Source organism: Equus przewalskii, chromosome 2 (genome assembly GCF_037783145.1).
Source record: "Equus przewalskii isolate Varuska chromosome 2, EquPr2, whole genome shotgun sequence".
NCBI lineage: Eukaryota > Metazoa > Chordata > Mammalia > Perissodactyla > Equidae > Equus > Equus przewalskii.
In genome coordinates, this window is record NC_091832.1 from 41,909,155 (window position 1) to 41,930,343 (window position 21,189).

Below are 21,189 nucleotides of genomic sequence, written 5' to 3' on the forward strand. Positions count from 1 at the left end.
GTCGTGCCAGTAAGAAGCTGAGAGGCTTCACTGACAGCACTTGGCCCGGGTCTGTTTATGGTCTGGGGTCCTCTCAGGAGGGGGTCAGGGGCTTCTGCAGTGACTCAGAAGGAAAACAGCTGCTCTTCAGCTCTCTGCAGAGCAAAGCCCATAAATGTGCTTGCTCAAGTTCAAGAGAATTGTTTTTAGTAACTTTTTTTTTTTATTAAAAAAGAATATATGCTCATTCTAGCATTGCTTATAACAGCCAAAACCTGGAAACAACCCAAATGTCCAAAAACAGTAGGATGGATAAATATATTATTTCTACAACAGAATACGATACAGTAATGAAAATGAATGGACTGCAGCTTCATGCAAGAACACAGATGAATCTCATAAATATAATGTTAAGCAAAAAATAGAAGACACAAAGGGAACATAGAGTATGATTCCATTTATATAAAATTCAGTGACAGGCAAACTGTAGTATTTTGTTTAGGGATGAATGCATGAATGGTTAAAGAAAGAAAGAAAGAAAGAAAATGACTGAAAGGGAAGAAAAAGAGGTTTAGGGAGAGGCTTCTGGTGTGCTGGTAATGTTATATTTCTTGCTCTGGATGAGTATTTGCTTTATAATTATTTATTAAATTGTGCATTTGTATTTTAGGCTTTCTGCAGAATGCCTATTCCACAATACAATTATTTTAAAAGTTAGACACAAAAAGATAATCTACACCTATGATAACCTTTGCCTTTTATGAATCAAATGCAAAATCAAATCTAATGTAGACTGAAAACTACAAAACATCATTGAAAGAAAGTAAGGACGACCTAAATGCATGGAAAGACATCCCATGTACATGGACAAGAAGATTTAGTATTATTGAGATAGCATCATTCCCCCAATTTATCTACGGAGTCAGTGCAATCCCCAGTAAAATCCCAGCTGGCCTTTTTCTTCAGAAATGGACAAGGTGATCCTCAAACTGATACGGAATTGCAAGGGGCCCCAAACGGCGAAACAATATTGAAAAAGAAAAACAGCGTTGGAGAATTCACACTTCCTCACGTCAAAACGTACTACAAACGACAGTAACCAAAACAGTGTGGTAGTGGCAAGAAAGAAAACATAGGATTAAATCTTCATGAGCTTGGATTACACAATGGTTTCTTAGATATGACACCAAAAGCACAGCAACCAAAGTAAAAAAAATAGGTAATTTGGACATCGTCAAAATAAAAACTTTTGTGCGTCAAAGTACACTATCAAGAGAGTGAAAAGATAACCCACAGAATGGGAAAAAAAATTTTTTTTGTTCCCCCCTTTTCTTTATTCTTTTCCTTCTTTTTTTTTTTTTTGAGGAAGATTAGCCCTGAGCTAACTGCTGCCAATCCTCCTCTTTTTGCTGCTGTGCCCATCTTCCTCTATTTTATATGTGGGACGCCTACCACAGCATGGCTTGCCAAGTGGTACCATGTCCCCACCCGGGATCTGAACTGGCAAACCCTGGGCTGCCGAAGCAGAATGGGCGCACTTAACCGCTGCACCACCAGGCCAGCCCCTGGAAAAAATTTTCATAAACCATATATCTGATAAGATTCTAGTATCCAAAATATATAAAAAACTCCTACAACTCAATAACAAAAGGACAACTCAGTTAAAAAATAGGCAAGAGAATTGAATAGACCTTTCTTCAAAGCATATATGTCAGTGGCCAATAAGCACGTGACAAGATGTTCCATATCATTATCAGAGAAATGGAGATCAAAACCTCAATGAGGCACCACTTCACATCCACTAGGATGGCTAGAATCAGAAAGACAGATAATAAAGTGTTAGGAGACTGTGGAGAAGTGGGAACCCTAATACATTGCTGTAGTAACACAAAATGGTGCAGCCACTTTGGAAAACAGTCTGGCAGTTTCACCCAAAATTAAACACAAGAGTAACTACGTGACCCAGCAGTTCCACTTCTAGGTATAGACCCAAGAGAACCGAAAACACGTCCACACAAAAACTTGTACATGAATGTTCATAGCAGCATTCTTCATAATAGCCAAAGTGTGGGAACAACTCAAATGTCCTCCAACTGGTGAATGGAAAAACAAATGTGGTATATCCATACATGGAATATTATTCGGCCATAAAAAGAAATGAAATTCTGATACATGCTACAATGTGGACGAACCTCCAAAACATGCCGAGTGAAAGAAGTCAGTCACAAAAGACCACCTGTTGTCTGATTGCGTCTATGTGAACTGTCCAGAAGAGGCAAATCTGTAGACACGGAAGGTGGATCCGTGGTTGCCAAAAGCTGGGGGGAAGGAGAAACGGGGAGGGACTGCTAACTGGCTTCCTTTTGGGGGTGATGCAGATGTGGAATTAGTCGATGATGGTGAGATAAGCTTGTGAGTATACTAAAACCCACTGAATTGTACACTTAAAAGGGCCAATTTTATGGTACATAAATTATATTTCAATTAAAGAAATATGAAACTTTCAAAAAAGAAAAAAATTGGGGAATTAATGTTTCATTTTTTAAAAATCACACCTAATAAGTTTAATTTTAAAAAAGTGTGCTCTTCGTAAAGAAAATTGGAAACACCCACTTCCCAAAGTAACCACCCCCGCCCCTGGTACTACAGCTTAAGGAAGCAGGCTTACACTCTAGAGTGCTTTTGTTACCAGTGGAAATAATGCCTCCATCCCTCACCCAACATACACATACACACATACACACCGCACACGCCCCGCGCACAAGCTGGCTGAAAGGAAAGAAGGTAATATTAGCCCTAAAAATGCCAGTCCTTCCCTCTCCAGGACGAGATGTCCTGGCCATCTGGAAAGAACAGGGGTAGCCCCGGGCGGAGTAGAGGGGAGGGGTGAGGAAGGAGGGCGGGGCTGCAGACGGGTCACGGTGGCTACAGGGTGCAGAGTGCACGGCATGGGGCGCGTGGGCGCGAGGGCGGGGCTCGGGGTTGCGGACAGGGCGTGAGAGCCTCGGGGTGGAGAATGGAGGGCGTGGGAGTGGGGCGGGGCGTGGGGGCGCGTGGGCGAGGCTCGGGGCGGGGCCCGGGGCCGTAGACGAGACGCGTGGGCCATGGGGAGGAGCGTGGAGGGCATGGGCGGGGCGTGGGGCGCGTGGGCGGGGCCCGCGGTGGCGGCGGGGACGTGGGGGTCTCGGGGTGGAGCGGGGCGGGCGCAGGGGCGTGGCTTGGTGGCGTGGGCGGGGCGTGGAGCCGGGCCCGGGAGCAGCGGCGGGCGGCGGGGCCGCGGGCCCTGTGGGGCCGGCACGCGGGCGGGGCGGGCGTCAGTACGCGAGCCGCGGTCGAGTCGGTGCCCAGACGGCGGCGGCCGCACGAGCGGCTCGGCCTCTGCTCTCGGCGCCCGCGCGCCCCGGCCCCGGCGCCGTCCGGCCATGCCGTCGCCCGCGCCGCCCACCGAGCTGGTGCCGTCGGAGCGCGCCGTGGTGCTGCTGTCGTGCGCGCTCTCCGCGCTCGGCTCGGGCCTGCTGGTGGCCACGCACGCCCTGTGGCCCGACCTGCGCAGCCAGGCGCGGCGCCTGCTGCTCTTCCTGTCGTTGGCCGACCTGCTCTCGGCCGCCTCCTACTTCTACGGGGTGCTGCAAGACTTCTCGGGCCCCTCGTGGGACTGCGTGCTGCAGGGTGCGCTCTCCACCTTCGCCAACACCAGCTCCTTCTTCTGGACGGTGGCCATCGCCCTCTACCTGTACCTCAGCATCGTCCACGCCGCGCGTGGGCCCCGGGCCGGCCGCCTGCTCTGGGCCTTCCACATCGTCAGGTGAGTGGTGGCCTCGCTGCTTTCCCTCGAGCCCTCCTGAGTCCCGTCTGGGCCCTGCCTGCTGCCCCTGTGGCCCTCACGCCCCTCTGGCGCCCGCGTCTTGGTCGGACCCCTGGCTGGGCGGCAGGCGGGCAGTGTCTGCTCCTGCCCGAGGGCAGCCCTGGGCCAGAGGGAAGATGCTAGACTTTTCCGGGAGGTGGTCCTGTTTTGAGCATCACCGCAGAGGACACCCTTTTGTGGCTGCCCCAGCCCGAACCTCAGCGAGGTGGGCGCCTCAGCGCAGCTCCTTGGAGGATGGGCCAGAGCTTGCCCATCAGAGCCCAGCCCTGAGAGAGCTGGCGAGGACACTCTGGGCCCTTAGTTTCCTACTTACTGCGCTCTGGCCGTCTCTGCTGCCCATGGGGAGAAGCGCCTGGTTCTCAGGCTGGGAGATGAGTTAGGTGGCTGCCCCAGGCTGGAGGGCAGGCGGCTCCCTATCGCATGCCCCCACCCCCATCCCATGCTACAGCAGAGGTGGTGCGTGTGGCCGCTCCCAGGCTGCCAGTCCGTCCAGGTCTCTGCCAAATGCAGTGCCTCAGCTGTAAAATCTACAAAGGACTGTCTTCTGTTTTTTTTTTTAATCTTTGCCCCTCTCTAGACCTTAGGCCCCAGTCTGTTCTTATCTCTGTTCTAGGTGATCTTGACTTTTAGAATTCAGCATCTCTGAAGTTGAGGTCGGTGGCAGAGGCTGCTTGGAAGACGGCCGCCAGCTGCCTGGAGTCTCTGAGAGCAGAGACTCCTTCCTCAGCTGAGGAAGAGGGTTGCGTCTTTCCTGGTGTAATTTCAAGACTGGAACATCTGTTAGTGTCCTGTGCTGAACCCGAGGCTTATAGGGTGAATCTTATAGGGCTTGTTTCCTCTTGTGCCTCCCTGCAGTGAGAGCACCAAATGCTGCCAATTATAGGTCCTCTCTGTTAAATACTTGAGTGCTTTCCAGGGGACTGAGGACAGTCAGCACTTTGGTGGAGACAGGTCACCTGGGTATCACAACAGTTAGGTCACAAGCCTGCGAGAGTCACTTGACCTCCAGGTCTCAGAACTGTTGGATGGAGGCCAGCTGGTCCCTGGAAAACTAAGGGGCCTGCTTCTCAGCTGTTCAGGTCGAAGTTTTTGCAAGGAGCCCTTTGAACGGTGTCTCAGACGCTGCTGAGACCACAGAGAGCAGGCTGCCGGTCCTCCCCTGCAGCATCCCGCTTGACCTCTGTCGGGGCGTTTCAGAGACCCCGTCTTTGGCAGGCTGGTGGGCTGTGGGTGGGGAGCGTGTACCGCAGAGTTCATGTGTGCTGGAGAAGGAGCCCAAGACTTTCTTTGCAAGAATCTCTTCTCTTTTCCCTCACTTTCTTAAAGATACTGAATACCATATAGTTTTTAAGTGATAAAGAGAACCTGGTGCAGCTCCTATAGAAAAGACAAATTTCCCAAGAGACCTGAGAGGGAGTTCTTTCTGTTCACTTCTAGGGCTGTATTCTGTGATGTTTAGGAAAGGTCTCCTATGAAAGTCTGGCCATAAAAAAGCAAATTGTTCGTCTTGTCTGTTGAATGTGATGCACCTGCCTCTTAAAAGAAAATTACCTGAATCCAAGCTAGAAAGGGACTTGGATAATTCATTCCCTTTGAGAAGTTAGCACTCATGGCTGTGCTAGTCCAAGAGAATTGGTAAAACCTGTCTAGCAGGTTCATCTGATAACCTAGATCCTCCCAGACTATATTGCTAATGACCTTGTTAAGGGCTCTCCAGCGTCTTTCTCTGAAGTATTAGTTCATTGTTGCTGAAGGATCTGGTTGGTGTGAGAAGTCTCATCTTCAGACGCGGGCTGCAGCCATCGGCTTGTTAACCATTTCAGACTACTGATAACCAGTACTCTTCTTCAAACCTTCCAGTCTTGGAAAGTGTTTTAAGTATTTAAACAAAAGGTTATCTCTATTCTGTAAAGAGTTTTTATGAATTGATTATTTAAAAAACCCGATAGATATCCTGATAAATGGACAAAGGACACATTCAGACAAAATAGTGCAAGCAGTTGATAAATATATATGGGAAAAAGTTTAGCCCCATTAATACTCAAAATGATACAAGTTATAACAACAAGGTACCATTTTGTCATTAATTTAGAAGAAAACAATAGTAAGGCAGAATACTAAACGTGAAGAATGCCAATGAAACTGGTATTTTCCTACATTATTATTGGTAGTGTAAATTGGAATAATCCATGTAGAAAGTATTTGGTTCATACCCCTTGATCCATTAATCCTATTTATAGGGCCCTAGTCTGAGGAGATAATCCATAATGCACGCCAGGCTGTGTGTACACAGGAGTTTGTGTGGCACTGTATTCCTGGCGAGAATTTGAAAGCAACCTCAACATCCACAAAATAGGGGAACAGTAAGTTATAGACTACGCCTCACCCGGAAATGTGTAGCCATTAGATACTGGCTGTGAACTCCAAAAGTCATATTTTAAATGGTACGGTACAATGTTAAGTGAAAAAAGCATCTGTAAAACAATGCAACTGTGTAGGACAGGAGGCTGGAGAGAACGCACCAGTCACACAAGTTCCCAGAAAGTGCCTGCTGGGCCCCTGAGGGCTCCCTCGAAATGCACACATGGTTCCCTTTACAGAAAGATGTTTTTTTTTTTTCCCCTAGAGAAGGAGGGCAGCTTAGACTTTATCCTCAGGGAAACTGTATTTATTTCATCACGAGCTGCCTCTGGCTCCTGAGGTCTTGCTGAGGCACATTCCTTAGCTCATTGATCACCAGAAACCCAAGGGAATGGGCAGGACGTGACCCTCAGATGAGACTTGACCCTCAGATGAGACTTGCCCGAGGCCACATAGCCAAGCAGGAGCGTCAGCCTTAGAATTTCAAGGTCAGTCCTCCTTTTATGATTCCGTCTTGTCTCTTGGCCTTGACAATAATTTTTTAAATTGAGATAAAATTCAATAGAGATTTATTTTTAACTTTCCAGATTTCGCCCATTATTAACATTTTATCATGTGAGCTTTCTCCTCTCCAGTTATTTTTTCTGGACCCATTTAAGCGCAAATTGCAGACCTGATGCCCTCAGACCCGTAAATCCTTTAGTATGTATCCTCAGAAGTCTCTTACGGAACCACATACACGTTCCAAAAGCAGGAGGTTAGCTTGGAACCCTGCTGTTACCTGAGTGTGGACGTCATTGCGGCTTGTCAGTCTTCCCACAACGTCCCCCGACAGCAAAGAAAGATCTTGGCTTATGGGTTGACTTAGTCTTCATGTCTCCTTCTTCAGCCCGGAACAGCTCTCCCGTCTTTCTTCGTGTTTCATAGCGTTGATGTTTCTGAAGAGTGCAGCCTGTTGTTTGTAGAATGTGCCTCTGCTGGGCTCGTGTGATGCTTCCTCGTGAGCGGATTCAGGTTCCGCGCCTCTGGCAGGAATCTCGCAGAAGCGTGTTCGTCTCCTCGCTTCCTCCCGGTTTGTGTCATTACTGGTGATGTTGAGGTGGGTGGGCTGGTTAAGGCGTTATCTGCCAGTTCTCCACTGCAGTTACTATTTTTCCTTTTGCAATTGCTACATATCTTGTTGAGAGAAATAGCCTGTTACTCTTTGAACTTCCACCCAAGTGTTCAGCATCACTGAGTCTGACAGTATTCTGACCTGAATTTCCTGGTGGTGGCTGCCTTTTTAAGGTTGTGTGAGAATATTCGGTGTCCCACCCTGTATCCTGGCTGTTGAGGCAGCAAGATGCAGAGGCCCCATATTTGACACTGATGTGGATGTGCTCCTGGCCATCTGTTTACAATACTCACCTAAGAAGGTGCTGAGAAGCCCGGGGCCCAGAGCTGCTGTGGGTGGGGTCAGTTCCCTTCTAGTAACATAAGCCAACTTGGCGTGAAACCATCCCTGTGCCCCTGGGGGAGGTGACCTGCCTTTCAAAAGCAGTGACAGCCGCTCTTCCCCCGCGAGCTGGTGGGCTCCTTCGGAGGGAATACGGGGCAGGGTCATGAACCATCCTACCCCACCTGCACACCCCGGGCCACCACTGTGCCTCGCATCAGCCAGCGTGTCCTGTGAGCACGGGGGGGCGGGCTGGGCTTCATCATCTTGCCTTATCTCCCCAGAAGTAAGGGTCCTGGCCAAACTGGCCACCTCAGGCAGTCTTAGGATTTCCTTCAGCTCTGCTGAAGTGGGCGTGGGCATGACCCCTGGCAGGGATGGGCCCTGTGCCCCGGCCCACGTGCCCACCCACTCTCTGGAGTTTGCTTGGGGGTTCCTGAGGAAGAAGGAGTCTGTGGCATCTCAGGTCCACCCTGCTGTGGGGAGTGGGAACTTCCCGCGCAGAGAAAAGGGGAACTGTGGCCTTGAAAGAGAAGGTCATCTGCGCCCTCTCCTCAGAAACCAGCTCACCGTGGGGCCCCGTGACAAGGCTGCAGGCAGAGCTCTCTGAATGAGGGAGGGACGCAGTAGCTGCATGAACAGCACCCCACGTTGGTCAGTGCTCCCCAACATAACAAGAGCTGAAGATAATGAACAAACGTTTTGTTTGTTCCCCGCAAAAAGTTTCCAGAGGACGCCGCTGCGGGGTTGGTTCTGTGCGTCTGTGCACTTGTGGGAAGCTGACTGCAGCACCGGGGCCCGAGAGCAGAGGCTGCCCCTTAACCCTTCTGCCAAGGCGAGGTCAGGTCCTGCCCGTGCTCACCGGGGCCCCTTTGGCCCGGCCCCAGGTGGGCTCTGAGTGCTGCAGTGGCTCCTTGGTGCCCCCAGAACCAGGGCTGCAGAGAGGGCCGCTCAGGTTTCTGTGTATAAAAGTGCCTCTGGACACCCCCCTTCTGTGGCCAGAGCTGCAGAGTGACCTCGTGGTGGCCTGGCCAGTGGCCGAATCCCTGCAGTCCTCCCACGTCCTGCCCCGCACCTAACAATAGGTGCCCTTTGTTCCGGGAGAAGGCTCCAGTGGCCGCAGCCTTGTGACGCCTTGCACCAGGCCTGCTCGCTGCAGCTGCCCCCTCCAGGCCCGCTCTGTCCTGCTCCCCAGAGCTTTCTAAATGGGCACATTGTTGCCTGATGGTTTGTTCTCAGAGCATTTTTTGAGTTACGTTCACACTCAAGGTCTTCCATAGGCCGCACGCAGACCAGGCACTGCTGTCCGGCCAGCAGGAGAAGGAGGAGACCCCTTTGTTTCCTTCCCAGCAGGTGCCAGTCTCCCCCCACAAAGATCTGTGGGAAGGGTGAGGTTTGGGGTGAGGGAACGGTGCAGGAATCCAACAGTGGGAGCAAACGACCGAGCAGAGCCTGCGGCCCTGGGAGCAGTGGGGAAGGGCATCCCGTCAGTGCGTGAGGTGGACGTGGCTCTCATCACCGTGGGCGTCCCCCTCCCTGGCTCTGGTGGGAGAGGTTTCAGAAGATTCCCGGTTGGGCAGAGCTGGGAATTCTGAGGGAAACCCACAGCATTGCTGTTCTGGGCACAGGCAACCTGCTTGCGGTCATCTGACAAATGCCAGGGAATTCAGGGTCAGAGATGGCGCACTCGCGTCCTCGCTCCTCCTGTGGTATTTGTAGTTCCCCTTCTCTGGAGGAGATTAAAAAGAAAAAGGATGCTGGCTTCCAAGAAGAGCTAAGCGTGTGACAAGTCTGAATGGCTCTTGGTTAGTTTACCCTCCCCGAGCTGGCTGAGGGTCCCTGCCAGCTCTGCCAGTCTGGTGAGGTGGGGGAGGACATTTCCCCTTCATCCTGTTGCTTCTGGGAGGGGGTCCCCAGGAGCTGGGATGCGACCCCTTTTCCGGAGCATGTCTCTCCCCGCAGTGTGTAGAAAGCCTCTGTAGTTTTCTCGGGCTGCCCTAACAAAGTACCATAGACCGAGCAGCTTAAACAACAGAAATCGATTTTTCTCACAGCCCAGGAAGCTGCAAGTCCGACATCAAGGTGCAGGCAGGGTGGTTTCTTCTGAGTCCTCTCTTCTTGGCATGTAGATGGCCATTTACACCTTGTGTCTTCACATGTTCATCCCTCTGTGTGTGTCTGTATCCTAATTTCCTCCTCTTATAAGGACACCAGTCAAACTGGATTAGGGCCACCCTAAAGGCCTTATTTTACCTGAATCACCTCTTTATTATTTATTTATTTTTTTTTTGGGGGTGAGGAAAATTGGCCCTGAACTAACATCTGTGCCCATCTTCCTCTTTTTGCTTGAGGAAGATTGTCGCTGCGCTAACATGTATGCCAGTCTTCCTCTATTTTGTATGTGGGACGCCGCCACAGCGTGGCTTGATAAGCAGTGTGTAGGTCCGCACCCAGGATCTGAACCTGTGAACCACTCTGCCACCGGCCCAGCTCCTTAATCACGTCTTTAAAAGCCCTGTCTCCAAATCCAGTCACATTCTGAGGTGCTGGGGGTCAGGACTTCAACATATGAATTTTGGGGGGACAAGCTTAGCCTGTAGAGCCTCCAAGGGGGGAGAAAGCCAACTTGGAATCTGGTCTCAGTTTGCAAGCAAAACCACGTGGGAGCTGGGCTTGGGCACCTCAGGGAGAAGCTGTTGGTGCCCCTCCAAGTGGGGGACTCTGCTCAGAGTGTGGTCTTCAGGCTCCCTCCAGCTAGGTGACCCCAACCCTGCTTTTCCTCAACCTCAGGGTCATAGGTTTGGAGAGAAGGGGCCGTATCGGTGGCCTGCTTTAGTCATGTCCCTCCCGCTGTGCCTTTCATAGCATCCCCTGCACGTGGTCATGAGGCTTCTCCCGGGAACCTCCCCGTTCAGCCCTCGGTTTTAGGATTGAGCAGGACACCCTGCCTTTTCCTCCAGCCATCTAACCGGTTCCTTCTCCACTGGCAGGACCTCGTCAAGAGTCTTTAAACATTTGAGCTTAGCTTAAGGCCCCACATCTCCTTACATGCCAGGCTCTGGTGCCAACTTCACAATCTCAGGTTTGGTTTTTTTGGGTGGAGGGGGTCATGTTAGCTTACAACATTGTGTAAATTTCAGATGTGCGTCACTCTCTTTCAGGTTCTAGAGAGACTGCATTGTGTTCACCACCAACAGTCCAGTTTTTATCCATCACCATACACATGTGCCCCTTTACCACTTTTGTCCTCCCCCCACCCCTTTCTTCTCTGATAATCCCTAATCTGTTCTCCTTCTCTGTGTGTTTGTTTATCTTCCACATGAGCGCAGTCATACAGTACTTGTCTTTCTCTGTCTGACTTATTTCGCTCAGCCTAATACCCTCAAGGTCCATCCATGGTGTTGCAAATGACACAACTTTGTCTTTTTTAGGGCTGAGTAGTTTTCCACATAATCTCAGGTTTAGGCTGTGGGTCACAGGCAGCCACACAGAGGCAGGACAGTTCACTGGCCGTTCTGAACTGCCCACATCTGGACATCAGGGTGCCCCCTCTGACCACATGAGTTTCTTGGTCACAATCAACTAAGGCCTTTGGTCTTTTTCACATTTGCTGTTATTAAGCTGTATCTTATTTGTTCTGATTTTGTTTATGTTTGGTTGATGGCTTCTTTTGGAGGGATAAAAAACTGTTACATGATACATGTCAGAAATTGGAAGTATACATTTCTGGAAAGCAGGAATTATGTCACACAGGTGCCTTCCAGATTCATACTGCCAGGGTGGCCACTAGACCAGAGAACAGCTCGGCTTATCTGAGGTTGCCAAAAGTACCTACCTACCTTCTCCTCATTCTATAGATCAGAACTTGGGGGTCTTCAGCTCCCTATTCTTGTCCTCTTTCCAGCAGTGTCCTGGAGCCAGCTTGTGAGACCGGATTGTTAAATTTCAGGGCATTTTATGAGCTGATTGTTAAGTATAACCATTGATAAAAAATTAAATTATATAAACTTACAGTTAAATAAATTATATTAAAAACAAAAGTAATAAAAATACTCAAAACTCATTGTGTCCTAATTATTTTACTATTATCTCTGCCCTTGAGGTTATTTCATCTACTGTGTCTCTGTGATGGAAATACTATTTGATGTTGTGGTGCTGTGCATCTGTCCCCAACTGCGTGTGTTGGAGGCTTGAAATTAGCCATGGTGGGAATATTTACACCGTAGAAATGGGCAAACACTACAAATCAGGGCTTGATTCCTCGTTTTGTTGATTGTAGAGCAGACGTCAGCAGACTCTTCCTGTAAAGGACCAGATAGTTACGTATTTTCGGCTTTGCAGGCCTTGTGTTCTCAGTTGTAACTGCTCAGCTCTGCTGCTGTAGCTTGAAAGCAGCCACAGACAACGTGCAAATGAGCAAGTGTGGCTGTGTTGCAATGAAACTTGATTTAAAAAAACAGACCTTAGGAGGGGCTGGCCCCATGGCTGAGTAGTTAAAGTTCTGCGCGTCCTGCTTCAGCAGCCCGGGTTTGCGAGTTCTGATCCTGGGCACAGACGTACTCCACTCATCAGCCATGCTGTGGAGGCATCCCACATGCAAAGTAGAGGAAGATTGGCACAGATGTTAGCTCAGGGCGAATCTTCCTCACAAAAAAAAAGCAGACCTTGGGCCAGATTTGGCCCGAGGACTATAGTTTGCTGGACCCCTGGTTAGATTTAAGAAAGTGATGGAGAAAATGTTAATAGTAAAGGTTAAAAGTGTTACTTGTCTCTGAACTTAAGCCAAGGTGGCAGCCATAGGGGTGAGCAGTAAGCCTGGTATTTAAGGGGGAGGTGATGACACGTTCCATGGAGCCCCCCCAAAAAAAGAAATATTCTTCCAGTGTTGGAAAATTATTATCTGATCCTGCAAAGAAGTTGCACGTCACTATCGAACCGTTGCATCTCCAGCATTCGTCTTGTCCCCTGTGTCTTCCTTATTTCACTTTCATCTTACTTGTTAAGGAAAATGAAAATATCACCCAACCTCATGTCATAGAACTTCTCTCATTTGCTAATTGCAACCACAGATTGGCTGCAGATGCCAAAGTTCAGCAAGAATCAGCAAAAGCATTCTGTGAGAATTAATTGGCTGTGTGGAATTTACGAGTACTATGCATTTTATTATTATTTACAAATTCAGTGCTTCTCATCCTTTATATCAGTACAATTTGTAATCAACTTGGAGGCGTGTGTAGACATACATACACATTTTTTCTGGAGAGCCGGTTGTTAAACATTACCAGCACACCACGACCCGTATCCGGGAGTTACGAGTCTAGTTGAGCCTGCTCTGTGGGATTGTTAGACGGTCCCTCCCACTCCAGTCCCACCGGTTCCCTGATATTGTCTCCTCTTACCCCCTCCTGCTTGAATACCTCCCCAACACCCCTGCCATCCTGTGCGTATGTTCAGTGACTCTGATTGAACAAACCCACGTTGTTAATTCTTTCAAAGCCTATTTGGTCTTTGTTCTGGCTATTTCCCAGCACAGAGGCCTTCCTCCCGCCACGCCTTGCCCGTTCCTGCCTTCCAGCCTGAATGGGAGTCCTCAACTCCAGTCCAGCCTCCTTCAGGGGGACAGTCCCCACACACTGCTTTTCTCCTTCCTAAAATTTCTTGGAGGACTCCTGTAAACCATAAGGTAATGAGAAAACGTATACCCTCAGGATTGCAGTTTTGCCACTTTAAGAGCCTTCATCTGCTTTTTAACAGTGTCCTTGCAGTGAAAATTTCAGGAGTGAATAGGGAAAGCTGTTGCAGTCTCAGGGTGGCTCAGACTTCATTCCTTCGCTCGGCAGGCCGCCACCATGTGCCAGGCACTGTTCTGGATGCTGAGATAGAGCAGAGCGCCCACATGGCCTCGCCCTGGCGGAGCTTATAGCTGTGACGTACATTGTCCTAAACTCCCGGGGTGGCGTGAGTTTTAAAACGGTCATCTTTTATTATGACAAGACGGTTTGACACAAATATATGTTAACTTACCCGATAGATAACTTCGGCTAGAACAAGCGTGTAAAATGGACACACTCCCGAGTGTAACGTGGTCCCTTTCTCATAACTCTAGCTTTTGTGGAGTTTTTGCCCCTTCTGTGGCTCTGTGACTTTGGGGAGGACATGCTGCCTCTGCCTCCCAGCTGTTAGGGGAGAGGATGCTGAGGGAAAAGGAGTTCACTTTCTCCCTTTATCGCCATCCCACCCCCGCATCCTGCACAGCCCTGCAGCCCTGGGAGAAACAGCATTTCTCCTGGCCTTGCTTTGCCAACCGACTGAGCTGTGGCTGTGGTCTGTACTCTACGACTGTCTTCACAAAGAGCCGAAATCCCTTACACAGAACCCTCCAAGGACAGTTTCTGAACTAAATATTTACTGATGACACTGTCCTGCTTACATACTGCTTGTCCTCCGGGTGACTGACCTAGGACATAAGCCCACGTGTCCTGTTCCTGGGGGCAGAAACTGCATGGGCCTCACGCACGCCTGGCGCCTGCACCACAGTCCCAAATCGTGGGACCGCAGGACACAGCTCACTAACAACAGGGTTCATAGGTACTGACATGCCCAGTCCTGAGCACTGGACATACACTATTCTCCTAACGACCTACAATAATGCTCTGCTATAGACACTGTTGTCACCCCTACTTTGCAGAGAAAAACAGTGATCTCTTGAGGCCAAGTGGGAGACAGCCGAGATGTGGACCCACCCCATGCATCACAGTCCAAGCTTTTCATCACTCTGCTGTGCCGCCACGGAGCTTGTGTGTGTCCTCCTGAGCGATTTAAAATGCTTTGCAAGGAGACTGGGCAGAGATGACTAGGAGGGGCCTGGGGCTCAGCCCGAATCATGGCTGGTTTGCTGTCGGGGTAAACTCTAGAAAAGTTAGGCCCTGAGGGAGGGCCCTGCCCTGGGCTTTGTGCTTTGAAGGGCCCCCTTTGACCCTTGCCAGGGGACACCCCTTTCCCCTAGAGCAAGGAGGCCTTAGGACCAAGGAGATGTGTCCAGTCAAAGCCCATGTTCTGTCTCCTAGATCCTGTTGCAGGTATACAGGATCCTGGAATTCCCCGCCCAGACAACCCCAAGCCACCATTGTGTGCACCCCTAGACCTAGGCTGCTGGCCACGGGGACTGGCTGACTGCAGGGGTGTGTGGATGAGACATGGACGCGTAGCTGGTGTTTGCTCACTGGTGCACAGGCCCCTAGGGGCAGGAAGGAGTGGCTCTCCATGCCACAGCATCCTAGCACCAGCCTCCAAGGAGCCCGGGGATGCTGAACCCCGCCTCTGGGCATTGGGAGGGCGTGTCTGTCCAGGCAGGAGGCCAGGACATCCCCTGTGCCCTCTCACCTGGGCTCCGCGGGGCTGGCGTGGGCTTGGTGGGGCTGGCGTGGGGGATTTAAGGACTCTGCCCCTCTTTCTCCAGGGACACTGTCTGATCCAGGCCTTGGACAGCACCGCTCTCCTTTTCCGCAGGGCGTCGCAGTCAGTGCACCCTTTCCTCGCTTTGCTGGGTGTTGGGACCTGACCTCACGACCTCCTGTTTGCTCGTTGTTCCTCAGCTGGGGAGTTCCGCTGGCCATCACCGTGGCAGCTGTCGCTCTAAAGAAGATCGGCTACGACGCCTCGGACGTGTCCGTGGGCTGGTGCTGGATCGACCTGGAGGCGGAGGACTACATCCTGTGGATGCTGCTCACCGGGAAGCTGTGGGAGATGCTGGCCTACGTCACGCTGCCCGTGCTCTACCTGCTCATCAGGAAGCACATAAACAGAGCGGTAGGTGCACGGCCGCCCCGGGGCCCTGGCCCGAAGCTCTGTGTGGCCGCTGTGCCTGGCGTGCCGGCCTCGGGGTCGGCCACCTTAGGCTGCGACTCTGGGGGCAGAACTAGTAACAGGCCAGAGTGATGGAGCGTTTGCTGTGCGTCAGGCACCGTCCCGTACGCTGAATGACACGCCTCGTGGGGGGTCTGGTTTAATCCCGCAGCCCTGTCGGGGGTGGGTCCTGTTGCTCCTCCGCTGGTGGATGAGGAAGCGGGGACTCGGAGGGGCTCCCCGAACTCCCGCAGCTCCTGAGGAGGGAGCTGCTGTGCAATCAGGGAGGCTGCGCGCTCAGCCTGCGTCCCGGCCGCGGCCCTCTGCTGCCCCCTCCTGGACAGACCGCCGCGGGTGCTCCGCCTTGAGAGGCATTTAGATGAAAGATGAGCAGGTCCCAGTAAGAACAGACTGGATGCTGCTGGGAGGGGAGGGCGGGGCGTTTCATAATCAGTGATACCAGTCACTCTCCTCATCGTCCTTGGTGATTAAAATTATATCCTAAGTGGAGACTTTTCGGGCTCGTAGGAATTCATAAATCAATAGGCTGGGCTGGCCAGAAATTCTAGGAAGGAATGGTTTTCCTCTGACAGTCTGGCCAGATTTATTCTTGTTCTTAACTACAGTTATGCAAATATAGAGTATGGGCTTCCCCCTAGCTACAACTGCCACAAACAAGCCTCAGGTTAACCCATCCGTGGACCCACTGGGTCATTTAGTCAACACATTTGTATCGAGCATCTGCTACGCGTGACAGCTCTGTGTGGCAGTGGGAGTTTATAGCAAGAACTCAGACATGGACCAGTGGCTGGAGCAGTCAGGCAAGTTCACAGAAAAGCTCTGAAGACGGGCTTCAAGCTCACTTGCAGGGTGGCTGGGGCGGTGCCCTGAGTTTTCAAGGCCGAGACTGTGGGAGAGAGTGTCCTCGTGTTTCGGGGCGTACCGTTGGTTCAGCAGCCATTTCCCCACCCCTCCTCGCAGCTGTCTGTGACACCTCATCCCCGCCCTGTACTCCCATCTGTGTCTTCTGAGTCGAGACTTCTGGTTCCCTTTCTACTGAGAAATTCAACTAATCCTCACCCCTCCCTGCTCCCCCACCTTCTGACTCAGCTGGAGTTATTGACATAGATGCCCCCAGGACTTACCCATTGGTCTGAGTCCTCTTTGTCTGCCTGTGGTCTTTTGGTTGGTCTCTGCCAGGGCACCTGGCTCACCTCCTCCTCTTTCTGCTGCCCTGGGAAGTTCTGAGTCCCTGGTGAAGGCTCCCAGCAGCTCCACCCGGCTCTGCCCAGGACGCCCCTCTGCAGCTGCCCTTCTGTGTGTCTGTCTGCTTCCGTGTCCTTGTGTAGTCGGGCAGGAAGCCTGGGTCCTCTCTCGCAACTCTGCAAATGTTACCAGAAAAAAGGAAGAAGGGTGGGCAGGGAATGAGGACAGTGTAGGGGAGGAAGAAGCTTTCCTCTACCCACTGGGTCCTTCTCCTGGGCTATGAATTAAGTTGACATGAGACAGAATAACAGGAGAGAATCAAACAAAGCTATAACATGTATGCATGGGAGACACTCAGGAAAACTGAGCAACTTGCCAAAATGGTGAAGGCTCTCATCGTAAATACCATCTTCAGCTAAAGACAGAGGAGGGTGGTGCGGGTAGTGGTTTGGGGCTTCACAGGGGAGGAAGACAATTCGCACGGAGATGGGGAAGCAGATGTTTGGCAGACAGAACTTTGGTACAAACAGACCCTCCCGGCCTGCCATACCCAGAGTTGTCTATGGTGCTGGCTTGTCCTGGGGACAGGCCTTTTATCTTAAATTCTTTTAGGCAGTTCAGGGGATGGGTGTCCAAGTTTCTTTCAGAGTCTTTTGTTCTTAAAAATAATCAAGGCAAGGGGCTAGCCCTGTGGCCGAGTGGTTAAGTTCGCGCGCTCCGCTGCAGGCGGCCCAGTGTTTCGTTGGTTCGAATCCTGGGCGCGGACATGGCACTGCTCATCAAACCACGCTGAGGCAGCGTCCCACATGCCACAACTAGAAGGCCCCACAACGAAGAATACACAACTATGTACCGGGGGGCTTTGGGGAGAAAAAGGAAAAATAAAATCTTTAAAAAATAATAATAACAATCAAGGCAAAAGACAGAGAAAGACAAGCTCTGTAAGACTCCATTCATAGGTGGTAGTTAACATATGGACAAAGAGAACTGATCGGTGGTTCCCAGGGGAAAGTGGGGGTGGGGGGAGGGCACTAGGGGTGAAGTGGTGTACCTACAACATGACTAACAATGATGTACAACTGTAATTTCACTAGGTTGTTAACTATCATAATCTTAATTAAAAAAAATAATCAAGGCAAAGCAAAGAGACACATTTTTGGGGTGGCCAATTCTGATGCCCCACAACGGTGCTCCCTGTGTCTGGCTTGAAAGGAGAGCTGAAACTGAAGGAGCCAGAGCAGGCTGCGCTCTGCGGAGGGGCAGCCCGGCAGCCCAAGCTGGCGCCCAGCTCCCCACTCTGCCCCCACGGCCCCGGCTGGGTTCCGGATGGGTGCTGGGCACGCAGCTCTCTGGGCTGCTGCTGAAGGCTCTGGGGAGGAGGCAGGTGCTCTGAGCAGATGAGTTGCACAGCTTGGGTGCCCAGAGATACCAAGGTGTGTGGCTTCTCCCCTGCCCTGGGCCTTCAGCGTCCCTGACACAGGACCAGGCTCAAAAACGTATCTTTGTTATGTCGTTCCACCTATTTTTACAAACTCAGTTGTGATCTGGGAGTGGAGCCTCCCCCTTCCTCTCACTGAAGGGCATTCCCAGGGGCAGGGAAGCCAAAACTGGTGCCTGCCCACCTTTTCTTTCTGTTCCAGCTTTGAATGGTGCCTCTCCTGTGGGGGAGGCTGGCCAGGGACATAGCAGGTCTTTTCCCTGGGGAGCTTGTGCTCTGTAGGGGGAGGGTGGTAATAAGCCATAGGCCTGATAAACAAGGATGAATGCTGTCTAGGAAGGAGGATGATTAGAGCAAAGAAAAACAGACGGGAATAAAGAGCTGGATATGGGATGGGACTACGTGGGAAATACCTTTGCAGTTTACCTTGGGTTGTCAAGATAGGCTTTATTCTGAAGGCGACATTGGAGCAAGGACTTGAAGAGGGTGAAGGAGTGAGCTACATAGATTCATGGAGAAGAGCGCTCCACAGAGGGACCAGCTTGTGCAAAGGCCCTGGGGTGGCGTGTGCCTGGCATGTTTGGGGCATAATGAGGAGGCCTGTGTAGCGAGAGTAGAGTAAACAAGGAGGAAGACTGTAGGAATGAGGTCAGAGCTGACTGGGGTTGGGGACATTGTAAGGAATGGTGAAGGGGGAGCCACCGAAAGCTTTGAGTGGAAGACTGGCTTGATCCGACTTAGGTTTTCCAGGAGCTGCGCTGCTTCTGTGCTGAGAATAAGACTGTAGTGGGGAGGGGCTTGGGTGGTAAGGGGGATGGAGGGAGACCCGCTAAGAGGCAGTAACAATTCCCCAGAGAGGTGGTGATGGTGCTTGGTCCAAGCTCGTGACGGCGGTGATGGACAGGGCTTCCAGATTCTGGATCTCTCTTGACGGTAGAGCCCGGAGGACTTGCCTGTGGATGCGACGTGGACTGTAGCAAAAAGGGGAATCAGAGGCGACTCCCAAGTTTTTGGCCTGGGCAGCTGGAGGGCTGGCGTTGCCATCAGCTCAGATGGGGAAGCGCGCAGGAGGCTTGGGGGTCGAGATCGGGCGATCCGTTTTCACCATGAGAAATTTCAGATGTGTTTTGGACGTCCGTGTGGAGATGTGGAGCAGACACGGATGGAGGAGATGGGAGTTCAGGAAGAGGGTCCAGGCTAGAGATGGGAACCCGGGACTCCAGCGTCCAGGTCGGAAGGCGCTGCACAGCTCACTTCTTCCGTCTGCAGCTAGTTTGAGTCCTGGGAAGACAGGCAGCCCGTTTTGCTCATATCTGTTCTCCGTGTTCCCTGCACAGCACGAGGCGCTCTCTGAGTACCGGCCCATCGTCTCCGAGGCGCACCAGCTTCAGCGCCACACCTCCGTGGCCGATAAGAAGCTGGTCCTCATCCCGCTCATCTTCATTTTCCTCCGGGTCTGGAGCACCGTGCGATTCGTCCTGACCCTCTGTGGCTCCCCAGCGGTGCGGACGCCGGTGCTGGTCGTCCTGCATGTAGGTCTGCCCTCCTTAGCCCTTGCTGTCCCGGTGGCAGAGTCAGATCCCTTCCCCCAGCGGAGTGAGCGCATCCCAACTGGGGATCCACTCGGCTCCACTGTCCCTTCCTCCCTACCCAAGACAGGGAGCCTTGAGGAGAGAAGGTGGGTCGCTGTGGCTCCAGCACCACCCAGGACATTGGGGTGCTGTCTGGTGGCCTAGGAGTAGCCCCAGGGGAGTTGACTAATCCTGGGTCCTTCCCAACTTGGAAGACCTAGAGACAGGTCTGGGCCAGGCCTGCAAGTTCAGGCCTGCCCAGAGCTCTGCCATAGGCCCACGTGGCCAAGGTCATTGCAGACCAGGCTCAAGGGGTGGAGGACAAGGCTCTGGGGTCCGCAGCACTTCCCAGCCTCCTTGTGTGTGTTGGTAGGAGCCACACCAGCCCTTGCACCCATGCCTCTTCTTTTCTCCCTCACAGGGTATCGGGAACACGTTTCAGGGAGGCGCCAACTGCATCATGTTCGTCCTCTGCACCCGTGCCGTCCGGACCCGGCTCTTCTCTCTCTGCTGCTTCTGCTGCTCCCCGCAGCCTTCTGCCACGAGCCCGGCTGGCCCTCCCAAGGCTCCTGCATCATCCAAGCCGGGGCAACCTCAGGGCCCCACACGGACCCCAGACGAACTTCCAAGCACCTGAGCTCTTCCCTTCCTAGTTCTGTGCATGGGTACTGCCTACCTGGGGACAGGTGGTCTCTGAGTCCCTGCTGCAGGGAGCAGGGTGGCCGTCCACTGCACTGAGAGCCGTCCACTGTGGAAGCTCTGGACGCCTGCGGGGTCAGCCGCTCTCAGCTTCTCCTACCTCCTTCACCCTCAGGCGGCGTGTCTGCCCACACCGCGTCCCGCTGCCCTCAGGGGTGTCTGTCTGCGTGAGGTCGGCACTGAGATTCAGGGAAACCAGCGGCCTGTGGTCACTGCCACATTGCCTCGTGGTCCAGGAGTCACTGGCCTCTTGACCACACAGCACTGTTTACAATTAAGGGACCCACCGCCGTGGGAAAAGCACGAAGAGATATGTACACTGTGCCCCCATCCTGAATAAAATGTCGGGGTACCAGAGATGTGTCCCCCACCCAGACAGCGTGCAGCAGATTCTTGCTTTGTCAGGGTGTGGAGATTCCCCGGAGAGCCCGGCTTTTCTTAGGTGGCTTTGCTGGTCACTCCAAGAGCCAGTGTGCTTTAACCAGGTGGAAGGTTCTGTCTGGGTTTTCTGGTGACCGCCGTGAGCACAGCCCAACACAGCTGCTCAGGGCCGCCGGGCTCCGTGGGGCCTCCGGATTCCCTCTGTGGGCTGCCAGCCCTCAATGGAGATGGTGTTTGAGTTTCAAGGCCAGGCCAGTCAGTTAAGGTACACGTTCCCTCCTCCATGGCAAGGCTGGAGCGAGGACAAGAGGCCACTGCAGGGACTCCCCCGGACGCCCCACTGTCTCTTGGGTCTGTGCGTGTCAAGACTGAAACGAGGGTGAGGGGAGGGCATCTGCTCATTCACAGC

At 52.2% G+C, this 21,189-nt stretch overlaps 1 protein-coding gene across 1 annotated transcript; it reads left to right on the forward strand.

Annotated features, from left to right (window-relative positions):
• Window positions 1–3,222: 3,222 nt before the first annotated feature.
• Window positions 3,223–20,775, forward strand: GPR157 (G protein-coupled receptor 157). Its single transcript, XM_008517193.2, has 4 exons — window positions 3,223–3,784; window positions 15,236–15,449; window positions 19,467–19,661; window positions 20,122–20,775. Exons 1-4 carry the CDS (start codon window positions 3,402–3,404, stop codon window positions 20,335–20,337), a joined length of 1,008 nt encoding a protein of 335 aa, XP_008515415.2. The 5' UTR covers window positions 3,223–3,401; the 3' UTR covers window positions 20,338–20,775.
• The last annotated feature ends 414 nt before the right edge of the window (window positions 20,776–21,189 follow it).

Bases quoted from the DNA above. Each gene is read 5' to 3' on its own strand.
- GPR157 (XM_008517193.2), top strand. From the start codon at position 3,402: ATGCCGTCGCCCGCGCCGCCCACCGAGCTGGTGCCGTCGGAGCGCGCC. The intron at 3,785-15,235 runs GTGAGTGGTGGC...GTTGTTCCTCAG, and splicing joins TGGGCCTTCCACATCGTCAG to CTGGGGAGTTCCGCTGGCCA. The intron at 19,662-20,121 runs GTAGGTCTGCCC...TCTCCCTCACAG, and splicing joins CGGTGCTGGTCGTCCTGCAT to GGTATCGGGAACACGTTTCA.